Genomic DNA, 22,872 nt, shown 5'->3' with positions numbered 1-22,872 from the left:
GCACACTATAGAATAGGTAATGGAACACTTGTGGCATGATGGTCTGGGCAGCTCTCTCAGCCTCCCTCCTCTCCCTGTCTCCCTCACCCCTCCTCTGTATCGATCAGCAGCTCTCTCAGCCTCCCTCCTCTCCCCATCACATCATCCCTCTGCTGCATCGATCAGCAGCTCTTTCAGCCTTCCGTCCACTTCCAGCTTCCACTTCCGGAGGCCGTCCTCCCCCTCTCTTTTTGGGGGCAAGATTTCATCCTGGCCTTCCCTATCCCGAGAAGTCCACCCTGGTCCAGCCATGGGGGTCCCGCCAAATCATATTAAATAAATAATTTTGTGTTCAATTATTTCGTGTTTCTAGTCTCCCCGATTACAATGGCAGTGGGAACGTAAGTTCTAGGGAGACTCACCTTGCACACCGGTTCTCAATCGCCGTCCAGCTGCAATGCCAATTAGTCCACACAGCTTAAAAGCATGCCTCTTGCTGTCCAGCCATGGGGGGCCCACCAAATCTTATTCAATAAATCGTTTCATATTTACTCATTTCATGTTTCCAGAGTCTCCCTGATTGAAATGTATTTGCTACAGCAGAACCTAGTGCAGGTTTGCCCTACCTCCCGGAAGTCATAGGCTCCCATTGTTTTAAAAAATACATTAAAAACAGCTTGCAATTGCCTTAAAGCTGCAATAAGCGATTTTACGACCACTAGAGGGTGACAGAATCTGCAACACATTAGTAAATACAGCACAGCAAAGCTACTGGACTACGGGAGCCCCTAAGGACAAACCGTGCCTAAAGGCTAATAGCTAACTTAACCGTACGTACAGAGAAGTGTCGCCGGTTACCAGTCTCACTTTGACAGATTTTTCTCCCGCTGAAGGTTACATGTCCCACAATGACAAGTGAAGAGGTAGGTAGCAAGTTTACTGCTTCTTCGATTCCGCCATTACAAGATTTTTTTCAGGAATGGGAGGGGGTGAGCACCGCTTTTAAACAGCGAGGGAGGAGACAAGCTAATTTTTAAAAAATGAAAAGCTACTGAATGTGCTGGGAGGAGCTTCGAGTCGGACCGGATTTTGACAACAAGCTTTAGAAAAGAGGTGAAAACATCAACACAGCTGGCTGCTGTGTGGATATTGGTTTATATCATTATGTATCAAGGGAGTCTCCACATATCGACACATTTGTTTCAGGATTGGTTATAGGGTCTGAAATCGCTTATTGCATGTTTAACTATAATCAGGTTCACCATAATCAAGTTCGCAGAGGACACCACGGTGGTAGGCCTGATCAGGGAGGAGGCGCAGCACCTGGTGGCGTGGTGTGCTGATAACAACCTGGCCCTCAATATTAAGAAGACCAAGGAGCTCATTGTGGACTACAGGAGAACCAAAGGCTGCGACCTCACCCCCATTTACATTAATGGGAGTGTGGTGGAGCGTGTGTCCAGCTCCAAGTTCCTGGGCATCCACATTTCTGAAGGGCCTCTTAACTCCTCCACCCTGGTCAAAAAGGTGCAGCAGCGTCTTTACTTCCTGAGGAAGAAAGCTCACTTGTCTCCCCAGATCCTGGTGAACTTTTACCGCTGTACCATTCAGAGCATCCTGACCAACTGTATCTCAGCGTGGTACAACAGCTGCTCTCCGACTGTATGGCCCTGCAACGGGTGGTAAGAACTGCCCGGCACATCACCGGTACCCAGCTCCCCTCCATCGAGGACCTCCAGTGCAAGCGATGTGTGCGGAGGGCGCGACGCATCATTAAGGACACCTCTCACCCAAACCACAGACTGTTTGCCCTCCTTCCATCTGGGAGGCACTACAGGGGCCTCCGTTCCCACACCAACAGGCTCAGGAACAGCTTTTTTCCCTGTAGCTGTAAACCTGCTGAACTCTGGTCCACGGCGTTAGCCCCCCCCTTCACCAAGGACATTATGACATCCCCTCTCTCCCGCCAAGAGGATACCTGACTCACCATCCCCCCTACCCGCACATGAACCACTACTGGACTCTAAATACCTCAGTAATATTCAGTATATATATTTTTGGCACTGCCCACCTGTACATACTATACAGATGTATAGTATGTACAGTGTTTATTTTTATTCATTCCCACACCCATATTTTATATCCCGTACCCATATTTATATATTTTTTTGCATACAATAATTGCACTAGTGTACATACATTCCACTGTACATACTGTATATTCATATTTATTTACACCTTGCACTTTATAGTACTATTTTGCACTTTCTGGTTAGATGCCAAAGTGCATTTCATTGTCAAAGTACTTGTACTCTGTGCAGTGACAATAAAGTTCAATCTAATCTAAAAATCTAAAACTAATGTAATGCATCATGTTGAACAGCATGTGTAATCAGTTTTTCCTAACATGACTATCACGAAGCTAAGTACCAAGTTTAATGGGGACTATTTTCACTTTTTCAATTGCTGCGCAGTAACTTCTGGTGGGCAAGTACGCATAATACTCTTCACATTCAGTTCTACACTGATACTGCAACTGCAATGATTGGGGCCTTTAATGGTTTTCATCACATGTTCACTTCCCATGACTCATTGAAAAATGCATGCAATGTGGTTGAAGATGGGCAACCTAACTGAACCTGATTGAGACATCTCAACCACTCGGTTGAAGTATGCTATAGCCAAGAAAATCCACTAGAGGGTACGTGGTTCAACTGAGCACACCTCTTTTCTCCAAGTACCCCTGGCTGCAGCACGCGGAATGGGGCGGGGTCAGATATAGGCGGGGCTGGACATCCGATGGGCGGATGGGGAGTATGGATATCCTAATGTGACAAACAGCACCATCTGTTGGACAAATGCAAGGGGTACAAATACAAATCTGGATTCAACTAAGTATAATGGAAACATAATTATATTTAAAACAACTTTCCACTAAATGCCATTAAATGCATAAATATATTTTATATATACCTTTTTATACCACATGTGCAATGTGGTACTACTATGAACATACAGTATATACTGTCCAAATAATGTAGATATATGGTAGATATATTGTTTCTGCCCAAGTCACATGCATATTTTTTTATATTCAGTATATTCTAGTGTATTTAAGTTTATTGTCAGTGTATTTTATTTCTATACTATATCTGTCCATTTTGTGTTCAAATTAAGTTTCAGAATAGTTTATTAAACATGCTCTACAGAGCCAGAGTGCCGAAAAAGGGCAAAATAGAATGATATAAATAGCAAATACAGTAAATATATAAAGCAATAGCAAGTGTACAATAAAAAAAACCAGTAATTGTAGCCATCTATACAACAGTGAAAGGCTATAGCTGTTGCATTATTTTCCTTTTCACATCTTTTTGACTAAATTCAACTGCGCTCCTAAAAAGAGGCACTAATTTTTAAGTTTTCTTTTTTTACACATTCCTCAAAAAACATTACATAGACTCAAATTTGAATTTGAACATAAATGGGTCCATCATGTTTTCCCAGCCGTCTTGGTCCATCGTGTTGCTGGCTTCACGGAGGTTACGTACAGCTGCTTCTCTGTCCAGTGGGGCCATGGAAAGAATTGGGGGTGGGGATGACTTTTATCTCCCAGGTTCTTTGTACAGCATCACCGAGACGCTGCCATAGCACTACTGATAAAGGGGTGCTTCTCCTACAGGATAAAGTAAGAAGAGAAATGTTACAATTATAATATAATACCACACCGTACTTAATTGTACATGAAGGAAAGGATTACTATATAGCTGGATCTTTTAATAATAAATATAGGAATTCATGAGCAACTTTGAAAATTTTCTAACATGTGGCAGCAATTTGAGAAGAAGTTTGGGCAACCAATAACTCATGCATATGGGAACAAGTACTCCAGTGCCCTATTGCATTGCTACTGCGCTGTACATTTAGCTGGAGGACATTTTTCTTAAATAGTAAGATTATAGTGCTGCTGCTGATTTGCAACAAGGGGCTTTGAATGTGTAATTATGACACACACAAACTTTGCACATGCAACACTATCTAAATTTAGACATGTCAGTGGTACAAAATACATTTTTCCAGTCAAACAGCTGCAGATGAACAGAAAGAAGTGCTGAAAATTTCAGGTAAGGTACAACAGATTGCATATCACATACTCCATCCTCCTCTTCAGAGCTGAGAAGAACCCTTTCTTCTGCGGCTGTCCTCTCTGCCATTGGGTCCTCATTCTGGAAGACACCAGAGAAAAGGAATTACTACTGCGGTGGAGGCAACAAACTGTGTGGCTGTGGAGCGCATCCTTGGAGATTTTAAGTAGTTTGTATGTTTATGAAATTGCATTTTACATACCCATCCTAAGTCGCTGCAGATTGCTATTTCCTCCACGGCTTTACTTCTTTTGGATGAGTCATCCTGCAATATCAAATGCATGTAAGAGTCATTGATCACTATGCATGAACTTCATGGTGCTCCTGGGCACCAGCGACTCAAGTGCCCACCCGCCGCAGCCGCAGGCACCATGGGCAGTCACTGAGACACATTGTGGGACAAGAAGTTAATGTGAGTGATTTTTTGGTCACTGTTGTCCCAAACTTATGTAGGCCTACTGTATTATTGCAATTAAATTTATTTTATTTTTTTAATTATGAAAGAAAAAAAAAAAAAAACATCGGTTGCTTGGTGCCCCGGGAGTCTTGGTGCCCCTGGGCACTCGCCCAGTTGCCCATATGGTTAATCTGGCCATGTGCATGAGGGGTCCTATCCCATTCAGCAAGGATTTGCTTTAGAAAGTGCAATATGGATGCTTTGGGTGCCCCAGTTTCTATTTCCATGCCCCAAATTCACTTACTCATTCATTTTGCCATAAAAAATGTCCACTATCTGATTCTAATCAGATAGTGTTATCTTGTCATAAAAGTAGGTTATTTGACTATTCACTTCACCCTCTGATGTCACCAGCCCCTAACAGGTAACTAGTGCAGCCAGCACTTCAAACAGACAAATACAATGGGGCCCTATTGGTGTAAATGTGTGAAGAGAAGGACACAAACCATAGATTAAAGCCAAAAACTATATACATTTAATGAAAACAGGTTCAATAGACATTTCTTTATCATTTTAAATACACTCTTTCTATATATTTTAATGTTTTCTTTGAATAACACTGACAATATACTGTATGATGATAATATGAGCCAACAGGCTGCATGACACAATATTTTCCAAATGATTTAAATGAAAAATTTGACTGAATGAATTGGAAAAATCAAAGATGAATCATAAATTGGATCCTAAATGAATAATCAATTATATACAGTATAGAAATACACTGGGGTCCTCCATATTATATATAGCCTAATGTTGTTTTTCCATTCAAATCAGTGATATAAAGATGACATTTAGCCTACTATTTATCATTCCTACTTTTAAGATTTATCTAGTTTCTCCACAGGATACATTAAATAAAGTGATATTCTTCATACTATCCTAAGTAGGATACAATTAACATAAAGGTTACAATTTCCATTCTTGGGGAATGATTTAATGTGCACACACAGGGCTTTAGTTTTAGCTGGTGTCAGTGACCTCTGTCTACAGTGTCCCATACATTTGAGAAGAGTAAGACTGCTAAAAGTGTGTCTGCTTTACTGACATACTCACAAAAAAGGTGGAATCCTTCCGGAGAAGAAAAAAGGTAAGATCTGCTTTTAAGTATTGAAAACCACAGAAGAAGGAAAATGTTCTCATGGATTAGCAACTAACAGTAAGCAAATTAGCTAGCTAGTTGGTTCCCAGCTGACGGTATATCAACAGTAAACCATAGTAGGCTGAAAGAGTGAGAGAGAGCAAGGGAAAGATGGAGGGAGGGGCAGGAAGTGGAGAGAGAGAAGAAAGTTAATGAGGTAAACTCACTAAACTATTGATAGCACATAACATATCCACTCATGGCAATGCGGGGATTTAAGCGGAGTGTTAAAGATTCAAAGCTGTCGGGTATCGAGGACTCAGTGGTCACATTCAAAAACCTGGGTTTTGACACAAGTTTCAGTGAATCATACTCCCAATTATGTGCAGATTATGTGTCAGATGTGTACAGATTTGTATGAAATTTGTATGAAATTTTTAAAACCAACAGATTGATTTAAAAAAATATACACAACCAGAGAGGAGGAACTAATCACTGAAATCACCTGGTGTAGTGTTTGGTTGGACCGAAAACCTGCACTATCTCGGCAGTCCATCGGACATGACTGGAGACCACTGTTCTAGCAGGACATTTTATATTTCAGGGTCATTTGTGCAATGGTGTGGCCTAACCCTCAAACCCTGCACACAGTTTCACAGTCTGCAAAGTTGTTTGTTTAGATTTTAGCCCCATGGAGCATAATTACCTGGGGATATCCAGTAGTTTGTAATAATTGCAAAGTTCATCAATAATTTTACTTCATACAAAACTGCCAATTCCATTTCAATGCAAAGACTGGTTTCATTGTTGAACAATAAAACTTTTGTTTTGGATTGACTGACATTCAATGAAAAATGGTTGCCAATCACACAGTTGTTGCATGTCATACTGTTTTAATCTAATTTATTAGAGATTTTTTCGCTGTGCAAAATTTTATTTTTTCCCATGGTGATATCGGTATGGCACCAACATTGCATCAAAACACATCTGATTCCAGTTATGCTATTGAACCACAGTTCATGAACACACACGTTTCTCCAAGAGTGCTCTCCCAAAGTAGCACAAAGATAATTGCATCATATCCTTTGTAAAAAAAGAAAAGAAAGCGAAGGACTATTAAATGAGGCCACTTGACTCAAGTGATTAACTTTTAACAGGAGACAAACCTAAGACAAAAACAAGTTTTCAGCCCTATGGGCTTGAACCCCTAACTACTGCAATGTAGTGACCAGATGCCAACAAAACAGCCCAATCCACTTACCACCAACACATCAAATAAATCCAGATGCATGAGACCAGAATAAGCTTTAACCACCAATGGGGCCTTCGCAAAACTCGTTTCTTTACCAGCTTTAATAGAGGACATAAGAACATACTAGGGTAAAAGACATGTTATAAAACAGACCCCTACCCTGAGAGAGCTTTTATAACAGTTTAGAAACACAACTTGAGGTATTATGCTAACAGAGGAATGGGTAACATGACCTGAAATCCATATCACAAAATTGTCACATTTACCTCGATAACAATAAATGAAATGATAATTTAACATTTACAAGTATTGCATTCTCTGTTAGCGTCATGGCCAAAGTGCCATTAGTGCCATTGGCCAAACTTTATAAATATCACTTTATTTAATGTATCCTGTGGAGAAACTAAGTAAATCTTAAAAGTAGGAATGATAAATAGTAGGCTAAATGTCATCTTTATATCACTGATTTGAATGGAAAAACAACATTAGGCTATATATAATATGGAGGACCCCAGTGTATTTCTATACTGTATATAATTGATTATTCATTTAGGATCCAATTTATGATTCATCATACAGTATATTGTCAGTGTTATTCAAAGAAAACATTAAAATATATAGAAAGAGTGTATTTAAAATGGTAAAGAAATGTCTATTGAACCTGTTTTCATTAAATGTATATAGTTTTTGGCTTTAATCTATGGTTTGTGTCCTTCTCTTCACACATTTACACCAATAGGGCCCCATTGTATTTGTCTGTTTGAAGTGCTGGCTGCACTAGTTACCTGTTAGGGGCTGGTGACATCAGAGGGTGAAGTGAATAGTCAAATAACCTACTTTTATGATAACAGTCTTTGGTACATATAAATGAAATTTTTTGGTGATTGGTCTCCTTACTTTAACAATGACAGACATACATATACATACCTTTTGGATTTTTAATTTCCTATTCAATTTCCGCCTATAATTCATGTGTGTTTAAGTGTATACATTTCAAAGATGGACAAAGGTATTGATGAAATCTTTGCTTTATTGCATGCAATAACCGTCTGTGAACATCCAGTCCAAATTTGGTGACATTCTGATCATTATTTCCAGAGATACATGTGATAAGGCAGACGCTGTCCCTTTTGGAGAAGCTTAAATTTTCACTATTTTCGGTTTTGGGGAGGATCCAAGCATCAACCAAATAAACACATTTTGCAGTAAAATATTTTTATACAACCATCCATTTCAAAAACTAGACATATTAAAGTTATGAAAAAACATGGTTGTGCTTTGTTCTACCTCGGGTAGTGGTATCTCAAAAACTAAAGCCTTTTTTGTAGATTTGTTCCTCTACTATTTCTCTTGTAACGGTTGCAGCACGGAGCCCATTTTAACTTATTCCAAAATCATATCACCTCCGGCCAACCCAGTTGGTTCCGTTAACCACATGGGACAGTGCCCGTGCTACTGGAAAAATGGCATTAGGTTGGGGTACAGTAGAGATTTTGAGGGTAGGACGGTGCTGCTGGCAGACTTCAAGCTACCAATGTCAATCACTCACGCACTTGCATGTAGTACTACAGGTTAGAAGGTTAGATTTTTTAATTATGTTTTCATAGCCTATGTATGAGAATAATGTTGCAAGTACGCTTGCAGTTCGGTAACCCAATTACATTTTGTGCAGCCGTGATGACTTTTTAGTTGCCCTCATTAGAATCAGATAGTGGACATTTTTTATGGCAAAGTGAATGAGTAAGTGAATTTGGGGCATGGAAATGGAAATAGGGGTCGGACATCCAACCCCGCCTTTAATCCGACCCCACCCCATTCCACGTTCCTCTCCTTTATTCTAGCAAGCTGGCACCTAGCAAACAACTTCAGAAGTGCTCCTGATATGTGGCTTTGTTTGTGAGAAATTTTCAATGGAAGATAAGATAAGATATTATTGATTTGTTATATTTATTTTTTCCATCTGTCCTTGCAATATTCCTGCTCTGGTACCAGAAGATCCTCTGGAGTCTGATGTGGAGGATCTGAGTGATAAGGATCAAGTAGATGATCCTGATTATTTTCCCAATCTACTGTAAAATAAGTGAATGGAGATTCTCCTTTTGAGTCTACTAGTGCAGTGCCCGTTCAAAACGTGCCTGTCCGGAACGGGCCAATTGCTGCTTGCAGCTTTCTCGAGAACCGCGCGTGCCCGTACCGCTCGTGCCCGTAGTGCAGCTTTCTCGAGAACTGCGTGTGCCCGTACCGCTTGAGCCCCGCTGCTGCACAGAGCGCTGTCCGCTTGTTTATTCACAATTTAGTAATATTGAACGTGTCGCGTGTCCAAATTGCACCAAATCCGACACTGCACGTCCTTGGGTCCCCAGCAATACACCCGCCAAGTGTGAAGTAGATCGGACGAACGGTTCTCGAGATGCGAAGGACACACACACACACACACAGACAGAGATTCCTTGCTTTTATAGTAGGATTAAAATTGTTCAGTACCTACCTTTACCATAAACTGACATCTCAACCATTTGGCAGAGGTTGCTAGTTCAAAAACTGTTTGGTCAGTGTTAGGATGGCGAGTGGGTAGAAGAGGAAGGCACAGGCTGAGGCAGGCTTCAATATCACCACGTGGGATTTATTGTGGAGAAACCAGGAGTATTTACAAGATGAGTTGTAAAAAAAAACACAAAAATGAAAAATACTCAAAATGTTTTGAAAAGAAAAATAAAGAAATAGATAATGAATCAAGAAAACTACAAAAATAACAAAGGCAGAGCTAAGCTATAAACCAAAACATAGGCTAAGCCCCTGACGTGGGCCCTATGCTATTAGGCCAGCAGTCCTGGTCCCAATTCCTGGCTGGAGCGAGGCAGAGTGAGCGGGCACCCATGGGTGCTGGCCTCCTATATACTCTAAGCCCCTCCTATGAAGACAAAACATAATTAGTCTTCAATTAATGCAACAATACATCAAGGGTCTGATTCAATACAATTATTATTACGTTGATATAACTATGTGACACACATAATAAATTGCAATGACCCTATCATCAGTCTGATGCATAAAAAAATAGATGTATACTTTTATCAATTTGGACCCCCCTCTACTCAACCACACTTGGCACATTCCACTGTCACCCCTCTCTACAAATGAGGTTGGACCCCTCCGCCTCAGTTTCGCACTCTGGGTCTAAAACTGGAACTGCCAAGTGCAGGAGAAGAAAAATACACGGGGTAAGAGTAATTTGCAAACTGTTTCATTAAACATGATAAATAATGAAATGTCTCCGCTTCTTTATTTAACTTTTGAATGAATTATATAATGTATAAAGATTGCGGAATTACGTCAACAATGCAGGCGGGAATGTTAAATAACGCCAATGCCGGTAGGCCTCCCAGTATGGCTGGAACACTGCAGTGAGACACAGACTACAATGAAAATGCGAGAATCTAACAATCAAAACCAAAACACAGTAACACTTAACTAACATCTCTTAGTGGCGCCAAGATGTAATCTATGGTAAAGGAATGAAAGTTAATGCAAGTAATGTTTGGCGGTGTATGTTAATATAGGGCATCGGGCATCCCCGTGACAGTCAGTCAAAACACAAAACATTGTTTATTGTTACTATTGACCCTGGGCCCCGTTCCATAAAGCGCGCTAAGAAAAGTGGGGATTAAAATCCAAAACCTGACTTGAATGAACCTAACAAATCAGTCGGGGCTAAAGCGGTTCCATAAAGCTCAATTCAAGTTCACGCAATCAGACTAATTCAAGACAGGTTCAAGTAGTCAAGATAATTGCGTGTGCACGCCATTCTTAAGCAGCCCGAGAGGTCGATCATGGATCAAATCGATACACCATGGCAAAAAGCAACGGTAAAGAGAGAGAGGCGATGTTCACGGCCACTGAGCGGCGCTTATTAGTAGAAATATATGAAGAAATGAAACATATAATAACCAAAAAAGGTAATACAGCTGCCATAAACAAAACAAGAGAGAAAGCCTGGCAAGAAATTGCTGATCAATTGAATGCGTAAGTAGCAACTAAGTTAAAATGTAATAAAATATTTTGATACAACCAAATTAAATCTTGGGCACAATGCATTCAAACAGTTAGTAAGAACAGAAAACCTGTAGGTTATTAAAATATCTTATACAAGAATACATAGCTATCAAACCTCAAGGCTGCAAATGTATATATGTTCACTCGTTTAATATATACGCAGGGGTTAAAGTGGGCCGGAACGATCCGGAACGATCCGGAACGGCGTTCCGGCACCTTCGATTACACTGACACTGACAGCGCACGAGACGAGACAGCAGCACCGTGCAGCAGAGAGTTATTCAGACCATCTGAATAGAGAGAAATATACACAAATCTATTATATTGTAATTTTTTCCCATGCATGGTGCTCAGAGTAATCTCAGTCCGCGGCTCTTCTGCGTCTCTCCCTCTCTTCTCGCGCCGTGCACACGCAGGCAGGAGTGAGAGTGAGTTACTATGGTTACGGGGACGCTCTGTGTCTGTCGCTCTGAAACTTTCTCGCGATTCCCAATAATAGGATTTTAGGTTAGTATGCCTATGCAAAATCATGAATGTAAGCACCTCAATGCTGAACTTTTAAACAGCCACCACCAGCACACTTAACTCCTGCAGAGGAGCTGAACAGGGGGAGGCCAGTCATTGAGGGAATAGAGGGGGGAACAGCATCTGAATCCATGCCACCTAGTACTCATCAATGAAAGGACACGCCATGACTGACAAAGAATGACACATGGGTTGAGGTCCTTATTCAGAGACCTTTACTGTATTGATTGAAAAACCATACACCCACTAAACACATCTAAGTTTACTTTTTGACATTGTTTTAAATGTATTAACCAATACATTAACCAATACATTTTTAAACATGGTTTCCTATCTGGCAAATAGAGGATAGAGGCATATGGATTTAGATACTACATTTCTGGTCAATATAATTTTTTGCAATTGTACTGTTAACTATTTATGTAGCTATTGTCATTCTATTGGGGTAATTTAGATTGAGACATATTTTATGTAGCATAAGCCTAAATGTTTGATATCACATACCATATAATTAAACACGTAGGTCTATATCTTATCATTTATCATTGTATAATTTATTTTATTTATTATTTATTTAAGTTGATTTTCTATGAACTTTAATTTTTTGACTGATAGTGGTTAATAAAGTAAAATAATATGGCAGCACGCCAGAAAGTCAGTGGTAAAATCATGGCTTTCCCGTGGGGTCAGTGTTACAGGAACTCTGGTTAAGCAACAACTCAGGCTTAGCCTGACAGTTAGCCTGCCCCGGACCAGGTTAGTTTCCCAGCATAAGTTGCCATAGTAACTGGGCTTGAACTATGTTGAACTTGCTTTATGGAACCGAATCAACTGAAAATGAGTCAGACTAACCGAAAGAAGCCTGGCTTATTTGGTAAACTCGCTTTATGGAACAGGGCTCAGGAGTATTAAAAAAATATATACAGTATATATATTTTTTTGTTGTTTATTTCTTGGTGAGACCATTAAAGGGGTAAAAAAAAAATACAATGCACCTGTTGTTTTAAATGATGGATTCCATTAGTAAATGCAGCAGTCTGTCTCTGCAAGCTGTTTATAATGTATTTTTCAAAACAATGGGAGCCTATGACTTCCAGGACCAGGAGGTAAGGCAAACCAGCAGTAGAACAGACAGTACTAGCTTTTGACTGTGGCAAATAAATTGGTGGGTTTAGATTTTTCATCATACATACATACATAAATTTTTGATCCATCAAAAATTGAGCCCACAGTGCGTTGAAATGATTTAAATGGTACTTTTTAGTTATTTTTTTCCGTATCTTCTCATAAATATTGTGTGTGAAGACATGTTGTAGATGACATGGTAAATTTCATCCATTTATCTTAAAATGTATAATTTTGGCAATTTTCTTTTTAATTCTGTGGTCATTTCATAATAGAAATGAATGGGAAATTTAGCATACTTGAATGAAAATCATTTAGAGAGGAACCACATTCAAAACAATTTTTTTCTCAAATCCTGATTTTTTTTAAATAAATTCCCAAACTTGAATATGCTCAGAATCATTCTCTTATTATTTCTTTCTTTCCCCTGACTAAATTGTTTTGCAATTGTTTTAGATTTTATATAGGCTTACAAAGAATTCTGAATGAATACTAAAAAATGTAGACTGAGCCCGGTCGCCGTATTGCTGCTTGCAGCTATCATCTCTTTTCTAAAGATCTGCATATGCATTTGGCAATTAAACTCACTGTCTTTATTTCCATCTGTACACCACAGGGTTTACGTGACGACTCCATTGAACTTCTACCCTTGAAAGTCTTCATCTACATTTGCTTTTTACCTGCCTATACTGCTAATACTGATAATACGTAAAAGAAAAATCAAACATAAAGTACAGACAGATTATAATTGATCTTTATTTGAAAAAAAACATCTAAAAAATAATTCAGTAGCCACACATTCCATTTACAAACAGTGGTGGAGAGGGAGTAACAGTGGCTTATACAGTATATACAGTCATTATACCTGTCAATAAGCAGTGGGACATATACACAGATCGTCTTAATAAATGCAGTATTATAACATGATATCCAGACATCTTGAATTTCATTTTGTATCTTCACCAGACCAGAAATACAATTGAGCAAATGCTTCCTCACTTTGTGCCTCATTCCACGCAAGTGTGTAGTCAAGAAAAATACACTAAACTTCAAAATTTCAAAGTATCATGTTAACATTATTAGCATTCTATGTTCTGTTTAGTGTTGGGTCCAGAGGTGGATCAATTCAGAGACTTGTTTCCATATTCTCAGGGTATGTTTGCAGGGTCAAGAAATCAATTTAACTTTGTGTCGCAACAAGTTGGAGAATTACTCAGCATTGGCGAAGGTTTGCACTCTCCGAGTGGTTTCTAGTTATTAATATTTTTGGCATTTTAGAGTTTGTCAAAGCAATTAATAGCAATTTCAGCCCATCACTTAAATTGAAACATAGAATAGACATGTAATAGAATTACTTTTTGGAAGTGTTTTACCCAACACTTAGGAAGGTGAACTGTAGTGAGTTGAAGACAGTATAAAAGTGGAGTGGAGGGGTTATACATACCCATTTTGGAAAACAAAACATAGTACTCACTACTAATTACTTAATATTTCAAGAAAACAGATGATTCAGAAATGTACAGGTCTAAAAATTGATAACAGTTTAATTACTGTTCCATGATGAATTTTGCTTTGATATCAGACAGTCCACTGCCTCCCAAGTCAGTCTTCTGATGTACATGAATGTTAACAAACCTTGGCACCAAACCTTATGTTTCACCAACAAAGTGCCGTGTTGAACGCACCTCAGGATTCACCATGGGCGCCATGTTGGCAACTTTTCAGCCAAATTGGTTTGTTTTGGACACCATGTTATATCAGGGAATAGTTTTATTCTCAATTTAGTAGTCATTGCAGCCCTGATAGTTACAGTCAAAAAGCCCGTTAAGAATCCAAATGAAAACTCAAAGTGAGTTCAAGGCATAAGTTCAGGAGCCAAACTTAGAGCCAGGCTCATTAAAAGATACCCGATACCCAGATGTGGAGCTTGTTCTGCCTACTGGACCACAGTTCAAAGTAAAAATCACCCCTTGGATACTCTTACACTGTTACATATCATGATTCTGTGATGTTCAATGCATTCCAGGAGTTATTTTTTTAAGTGTTGTAATTTACTTTTTTTCGTGTACCCACTTTCCTTAATTTCCTTAATTTCCCAGAATACTTTTTGACAACCCCCAGAGAATGTGCCTGAACGTGCAGATGTTGTTTGGTCAGCTGTTGGTCTTACATATAGATCAGACCGGCACATACGTCACAACTACACCTCTACTTGAGGGATAGAAAGTGGAAGACTATTGGTGTGTTTTCATCAGAGGAGTTTGATCAGTCCGCTTAAGTATTTGTTCACTAAATTAAGTAAATTAGGAAAGACATGTTCCTAGATTACTGTGCGACCCTGCCTGAATTTGAGCATTCGCAATGGAAAAATTAAGGTTTATTGGTCAGCCTTCATCACACAGCCTCAGTCTCCCTCCTTCAAAGTGGATCAATGACCCAACTCAGTGACCAGACATTACATATCTCGACATATACACCTACTTGATCGAACCAGGTTAGTAAAAAGTAAATGCTTCATTATTTTGGTTTTGATGGCAATCCTGTTTACCTATGCTGCTAACTTGAATTAAGCGGCCAAAACCACAGGTGAATTTTGAAGCCAATAAGGAAGTGGCTGAAAACTGCAATTCCTCTAACGTAAATGCTGGCTCCAAAAAGACTCCAAAAAGTCAATGGGACCACAACCCAACTTCTCATAGTGGTCGCTTGTCCAGTGATCGACAGGTCGCCGATTACAGGCCAATAGCAGGCGGAGCTGTGACTCTGTAGAAACCCTCAACTTCGCTCTGGCTGCACCGGCTCCAAAAAATGTCAACATGGTGGTGATCGTAAACCCAATCTTTTGGCTTCAAAACGGCCCTTCAGAAACCTATGGGTGACATCACACTCACTACGTCCATCTTTTTTACAGTCTATGACTTGAATAAGTGACTCCATTGTCCAATCAGCCACCCACTCAATAGCTAGATGGCAAGCTAGCAGGAAACTGCTAACGTTTCTAAGAACTGGAGATCAGGATTTTTACACTTGTTGGAAGTGCAATCACACAGCAACTTTTCGGTATGTTTTTCAATCTGTTTAAACAATGTGGTATGGTCTCAAAGCTCACTAACTCACATATGGACAATACTCTTCAATATGGATGATCGTCTTCTTAGGTCGACAGAGCAACAGTAACAGTGAGAGCAAGAAAGCAAGTCACGCCCCTTATCTAGAGGGGTCTATAGAGGCTACAGTCAGTGGAGAAATTGGTATTGCTTCCTCTTCTAGGATGGATTTCTCCATGTATGATTGTTGAACGTCGGTGCAAAATGGTAAATCTAGAAAGAAGTGAAGTTTTAGTCACACACACATCATCTGTTGATGCTGGGCTAAAGTAAAATCCAATATTATATGTAGAATCTGCAGTCTATGCTTGCATTGTACCTTTATTAATTTAAATTAGCAAGATGTTTTAACCCCAGTGGGCTTTGTCAGGTCTGTTGAGTCTAGTAAGAAGCCCTTGTTCCTTGATTCTGCGGGGCTGACACCAAAACTTGACATTTACCGTTGAAGATAGTTGAAAATTGTTCTGCTATTCAACTCCATTGTAGCTGCGCTGGAAATGTCATGTGTCATGTCACATTGATGTTACATGTCTACGGTTTGACTAGTTGTCCAAGGGAGTAAGAAAAATACACCACCAAACAACAAAATGGACCGAGAAATACAAAGTACATTGCTGCTTTTTTTAGGGTGGATTTTCCCTTTATCATCTATAGGATAGTTCAATAGAATGGTTCAGAGGATTAGATATAGAGGATTAGATATAGAATTCACATAGTGGATTCCTAAAGAACTTTATGACCAGCGATTAAAGGGCAATGCCACTGTTTTTGACATGTGGGTCTAAGGCTACACTGATCCGTCAGAAAACAGACAGAATTACTAATGGATAGATTTCTGTCCGTTGGGCTGTTTTGGAACGTCGACGTGTTCGCTGCTATTTTAAAAAAAAGTAGGACGCCTCTGATTTGCGGTGACGAATCTGTCCATCCAGAAAAAGTTCAACTGGGTTGAACTTTCTGTCTGTCAAAACGGACAGTTGAAAAATCTGACGGAAACGGATGCGTCATCAGCTCTGCCCGGACAACAGACAGCTCTCATTGAAGATGGACAGACACAACGGATCAGTGTGGCCACGGCCTAAGTCATTTTTGGAGTGTCCATTGGCCCATTAGGACTATATTAGAGAGCCGCACACACAGGCAAGCAAGACATAAGTAGCTCTGTAGTAAAGCAATTGGCAAGATCAGAATTGATTAGTATCATGGAAAGTAAAGGGAAAATAGGGTCCATGTGGAAAATGGCTGGAGTTATGCTTTAACCATGGTTTAAGAAGCACTGACTTGTTTGGCATCTCCTTCCATGGTTGATATATGTGGGAGCCATTTTGTGTTAATTCATCATCTGGAGATATAATTTTAAACATCATGAAAACCCCATGAAAATTACCACACTGTCACAACAAGAATGATATGGAATCCATATAAAAAAAAATGGAAGCAGATACCTTGACATTTTCCAATTCCAGTCTATTTTCTTTCTTTACCAGGCATTTATCACATTGTGGGAAAAGCTTTTTGCTGTTTGTCCTAATGACCTAGCTTCTTGCCAGCAGTACTCATTGGTTTACTGAGGTGAAAATACAGAAAGATTTTCCTATTAAAGCTGCCTGGTTAAGAAAAAAAAAAGCAGACTGAGCCTCCTTTAAGCATACACTCAATATAACATGAATCTTCTTCTACATCAATACTGTAATTAATATTGTTAATATTATTCTTATTACTATTATTGTTAAACACTAAAATACAGCCAAGCACAAAGCTATAGGCTGACATCTTCATCTTAAACAAAAAGCTAAAATAAGCAAAAGTGACATGCAAACTTTCTATTGCCGCTCTCTTCATCCTCCTCCTCTGACTCCTACAGCATCTTCATTGTCATCATCAGTGCAGTGTATTTATCAAAAGGAAGATTTTTGTTCACAGTTTCTTTGTCCATCTCATAGCAGTGACAGCTCCTATTGGCTCAGGTTTCAGTATCAGCAGCTGCCATTGGCTGTAGGCTGAGCATGGAGAGCTCTGATTGGTTCTCAGTCTGTTTGGCACCTCATCCAGTTGGCTTCAGAACTCTCATATGGCAACAAAACAGTGTGCGTGCATGTGTGTATCTGTGTTAGTGTATAGGTGGTTCTTTGTGTGTGTTAGTGTGTGTGTGTGTGTGTGTGTGTATGTGTATGTGCCAGTCCATGCATTAGTCGGGTTTTAAGTCTAAGAGTCTCTACTAATGAGGGATTTTCAGGCAGAAACAAGGAAAACAATTAGCATCAATAACATCATTGTCACACTATCTGTTATCATAGTTACTATTATTTCATGGATATGAGTTTTCAGGATTTCAGTGTTTTTGTACACAGCACTTCCATTCATTTCAATGGAGATTCTGCTTTTTTACCCCTGTGTTTCCTGATCACATCCCTGATTGATGTCATTGTCGCGTGAACATCAGCTTTGTTATTGTCCTTGTTATTTACACGAGGCGTCTCCATGGCAACACTGTTTATTCAAAATATCGTAGAAACCAGCTGTCTGTTTTGTTTAGAAAACGGTCCACTGTGCTTGATAGTTTGTTTGTTTTTCATCATTGTGGAAACCACCAGGCCATTGGTTGGTCAGTTCATTGACTTATCGGGTGGGCGGGTCTTAAGATCCATCCAATTTTGTCCAATCCTGATATTAGGGGGTGTGGTCAGGAGTCTTCAGAGAAATATGATTAGCAAAACTGTGAACTGAGAGTTGGGGTTGATTAGTTGACTCATCCTTGGTGATTAGTGATTGGCTAATGGAGTAAATAACAAGCATTTCCATTCACTTTTTGGGTGTCAGGTAGGATGTGGGGTGTGTGTTGATTGGCTGTAAGGCACTGGCTCGGGCGTGGTCAGGACAGGTCGGTCATGCTGAGACTCATGGGTAATCCTGGGCGGAGGTAGGCCACCGGGACACGACCATTCTCACTGGTCGATCCTGTGATTGACAGACGAGCTTTGGAGCGCATTGCATCTGTAAATGTCATCTATACAGAGAGAAACATATGAACCATGTTATCATTTTGAACCCATAACCCTAACTAGACAGACAGCCGCTCTTTGTGGCTAACCAGTCCTGTAACATCAGAAAATTAACCGATCATTATCATCATCATGTGATTGACAGATGGGACTGTTTTGAAGGTAACCTAGAACAGAAACATAATGCAATATTACTGATTCATAATGGTTAATTTCATTATTAACCAGTAAAGGGCCACACACCCTGGACACAGTAACTGATGCTCAGAATTTGATGCCTATCTAGTACATTGTAGGTGTGTGTGTTTTAGTAATAACGAAAAATTCCTTACTGAAAACTGTACTGTCCGTCTGAAAGTCAGGTGACATTCAGAAGGACAATACAGTTTTCTGCTGACTCGTGTTTAGCTATTCAGAGACACAATTTGAATTATAATCAATTTATGTTTGTTTTTGATAGGGAATACAGTGCTAGGCCCCATGTAATGTCAATGATGGCTAATAGCTGTGTGGACACTGAAGGCAGTATTTTCGATTCCCAGTATGTGCCTAAGCCTGCAGCAGCCTAGTGTTGGTAGGCTAACTTCAGAGCGCTGTTTACTCCAAGAATCACCCTCTTGGAGCATATAGATGTCAAATGTAAAAGAAAATGGTTGCCATTTTACATCCCTCTTGGTAAGCATTAAATTTATTTCAACTGAGGACAAAAAATGGCACATGTGAACAGTCCCTCTAGTCACAGCATCACAGCACACTCCGAGTTTGAACGAACCGAAGCCATAAAATGCTATGCTAAGAGGCTAAACAAATTACCAAACTGCATCCCTCTCACCAAAATGAACCAGGGAAGCAATCCATCCTAAAATGGAATTTGCATGTTATTCAGATCATGTTTGGCAGTTCAATCAGTATTGATCACAAATCAATACTGAACTCTCCAAAAGAAGTATTTTTTGGGTGAAGATTGCCTTCAAAATAAGCACCCAGATCATAATTGGCCTGGCACTTATTACTAGGACTGGAATCAATTAAATAAATTCAGGAAGTGGAATACCTTCCAAAGTCAAGTCGTCAAAAGCTTTGGGCATGAATATGCCCGTCTTAGCCAACTTATTAAAGGGCCATTTCACCCATAATATAGATGAACTCTATAAAAAGTTACCCTTTCAAAAGATGTCTTTCCCAATTGAATGAAAGTACCTCTGTTATCTGGCTGGGAAGATGTGCACTTGACTCACATGCTAATATCTGCAATCTATGTTGTTCCAGCCTTTACTGAAAAGTATTTAATTATATAAAAGTAAAGTATATAAAACATTTTAGCTTTACATTTCCAACAGTATTCCTCTATGAGAATTTAGACCACGCAGTGTTTTCATTTTCATCATTTCACTGACCTGCATAAACTACATGGACTAAAGTTCTTCCTGCATGGCTTGTTTAAAGAAATGTGTGAGATTATGTGCATAGTAAAACAGCTTTGTTTTGGTGAAGTGCCCCTTTAAGAGAAAAACAAAATAAACAAAAAGCATCAATCACATCAATCATATAGTAGACATTATCATTCATATATGCAACAAGTCATGTAGCATTATGTTAAGCAAGTATGAAGCATGTTGTGTATGTAAAAGCCATGTAGTAGGTTATGTTTGTATGGTACAGTATAGCCAACAGTATGGACAACTAATGGTAGTCTATGGAAGCATTCAAGACAACTAGGAACTCTTAGGACAGTGTGATGTCAAGTGATGCTCTCTAGTGACATCACCATCCTCTCCTTGTTCATCCCACTGGCTTGGAGGATGGAAACGTCTCACTTTCCAGTTGTCTTGAACACACTTTTTGGTACTGCGTACTGTTATTCTTTGGTGCAGTACAATACCGTGTCAAACACGACATCACGGACCTCATGACATCACCACAACAACACTGTTGCGGGAGAATGATTGGCTAAATGGGTGACTGACATCACTACAGCTTGGTGAGTTGAATGAGTTGGATTCGGTGCACTGAATTTGTTCCATTTGCAAAATAGCATCATTTTGATGGGCTGCTGACACCTCAGCTGAGCAAGTGTCAAGTGTTTGATGATGCTGCCAGTTTAAAGCCAATCCAAACCACCCCGTCCTCTAAATGAAAGTCATGGTGCTAGATGGTATTGGCTAATGAAAGACTGACATTAGTACAGCTGGGAATGATTGGCTAATGAGTCTGTCCACTGAGAGGATGATTGGCTAGAGAGAAATAGAGGAAAGGAGGAGGAGAAACAGGAGAGCACAAGGAAGAGAGAAAAAGGAAGAGAAGGAGAAGAAGGGAGGAGCAGAGGAAAGGAGAAGAGGAAGAGAGGAGTGCAGTGGAGAGGAGAGGAGGGGAAAGGAGGAGAGGAGAGTTGGACAGATGAGATGAGGGGAGAGGAAAAGAGGATTGCAGCGGAGAGGAGAGGTGGGGAGAGGAGAGGAGGAGAAGTAGTAAGGTGATGGGTGAACAGAGGCAGGGAGATTCACAGCCATAAACAGAGTTAGTCCAGTAGAACTAGTGCTGCATTCACATTGTGGCATGAAAATAAGCCAAACTAGGTAGTATCGCCACAATGGATTTTTTTTGGGTGAAATCATCTTACTGCACTGGCAGATAATGTTACTGGTTTCAACAAATTTGACTTTTTTTTTTCAGGATAATGTAGCCTTCATCATATTGGCATGAATCAAGTGAAATTTACTGAAACCAGCAAGATTATCTGCCAGTGCAGTGAGATAATTTGACTAAAATATCATGAAATGAGCATTTTTTGCAATGCAGAAGCTAGCACTACCTTATCATTTTTGGAAGAGAAGACACAAATGTTTTCCAAGAGCAGTTTAACAAACGTATGTAGCTTCATTTGGCTAGATTTTTCCACATCTGTTGTGTCTTCAGGGCCGACGTAGAGGGTAAAGTGTTGGTGGACTTTACTGTTGCTCTCCTATTGAAAACAATAAGCATCAGATTTGCCGTTGTACTGTGTACCACCATAATGTGAAAGCAGCATCAGAGATGTTGAGTGCTGGTGTGGAACAATGCATGGGCTTCAAAACCCAAAAACAATGTTAGATATTCCAGACAATTTCATGAGCATACCATTGAAAGGTGCACTGGCTAAACTCTGTCTATGGCTCAGAGGTGAGGTAGACTGTAGCCGTGAATCATCTCTCTCCTACCCTTGTTAGATCTTGACGCTCTCGATGCCGTAAACGTTGTAGCCTTCTTTATAGGTGGCGTAGTTTGGCTGGTGGCTGGGGGACTGCAGGTTGAAGTTGGGGGGGTGTTGAGGGGAAGACAGAGTGTGTGTGTAGTTTCCTGTGTGCTGGGGGGACGACAAGGTGTTGGCTGCCACCTTTATAACAAAAATAAAGTTATTATCATTAATTGTATGATGATGATGAGTAGTCGTGATCCTTTTATGACTACTAGTACTAATGATAGTAATAGCGTGAGTAGTGGTAGCATTAATAGTAGTTAGTAGTCATAGTGGTATGAGTTTGTATTAGAATGGAGAGAGAGACAGAGAAAGGGAGGGAGGGAGAAAGACTGATTTTGTAGTTCTGTGTGCTAGGGGAATTGCAATCAAATAAAGAGCAACAGTGTGTGCGAACTCACCCCCCAAAAAAACAGTAAAACAGTAAGTAAAAAACATAAATTAAATTGGGTTGTTTTCTGTAAAATGTGCTTGCAATATATGAATGTTAGCCTCTTCACCTTTTTGCTCCCTATACATGGAAACAGCAAAAAATAATAAGAAATTAAAGCTGCAAGCAGCGATGATCGGGCCCTCGCACTTCGCGCACGTCGGGGTGTGCCGCAGCCGTGGCGTCGTTACTGGACACCGACCGGTCGACGCGGTTCTGAATTTTCATTATAAAACATGTCATTTCCTTTTGCCAGTAGGTGGCGCTATGACTATAACTGGATATTGGCATGTAGATGTGTTCAGGCCGGGACTCTCATCAAACGTGTGAAGTTTGGAGCAGATTTGACCATGTACAGTCGAGTTACAAACCACTTCCTGTGTTGCCAGTAGGTGGCGCTATGACTATAACAGAATATTGGCATGTAGATGTGTTCAGGCCGGGACTGTCATCAAACAGGTGAAGTTTGGGGCAGATGTGACCA

At 39.9% G+C, this 22,872-nt stretch overlaps 1 protein-coding gene across 4 annotated transcripts in view; it reads right to left on the bottom strand.

Moving 5' to 3' along the window:
- Positions 1–18,593: 18,593 nt before the first annotated feature.
- The window catches only part of LOC139917980 (glutamate receptor 2-like), a 129,998-nt gene continuing 125,719 nt past the window's right edge, over positions 18,594–22,872 (bottom strand). For 2 of the 4 annotated variants that reach the window (XM_078282751.1, XM_078282752.1), the window contains exon 19: positions 21,926–21,995. In XM_078282751.1, coding sequence (XP_078138877.1) covers positions 21,926–21,995 — 70 coding nt within the window. Of the gene's footprint in view, positions 18,729–21,920; positions 22,097–22,872 lie in introns of those variants that run through there. The other 2 variants (XM_078282749.1, XM_078282750.1) reach the window with 2 other exon arrangements.

The sequence above is a fragment of the Centroberyx gerrardi genome, chromosome 3 (assembly GCF_048128805.1).
Source record: "Centroberyx gerrardi isolate f3 chromosome 3, fCenGer3.hap1.cur.20231027, whole genome shotgun sequence".
NCBI lineage: Eukaryota > Metazoa > Chordata > Actinopteri > Beryciformes > Berycidae > Centroberyx > Centroberyx gerrardi.
The sequence above is the reverse complement of the archived record's forward strand: the minus strand, read 5'-3'. Positions and strand labels throughout refer to the sequence as shown.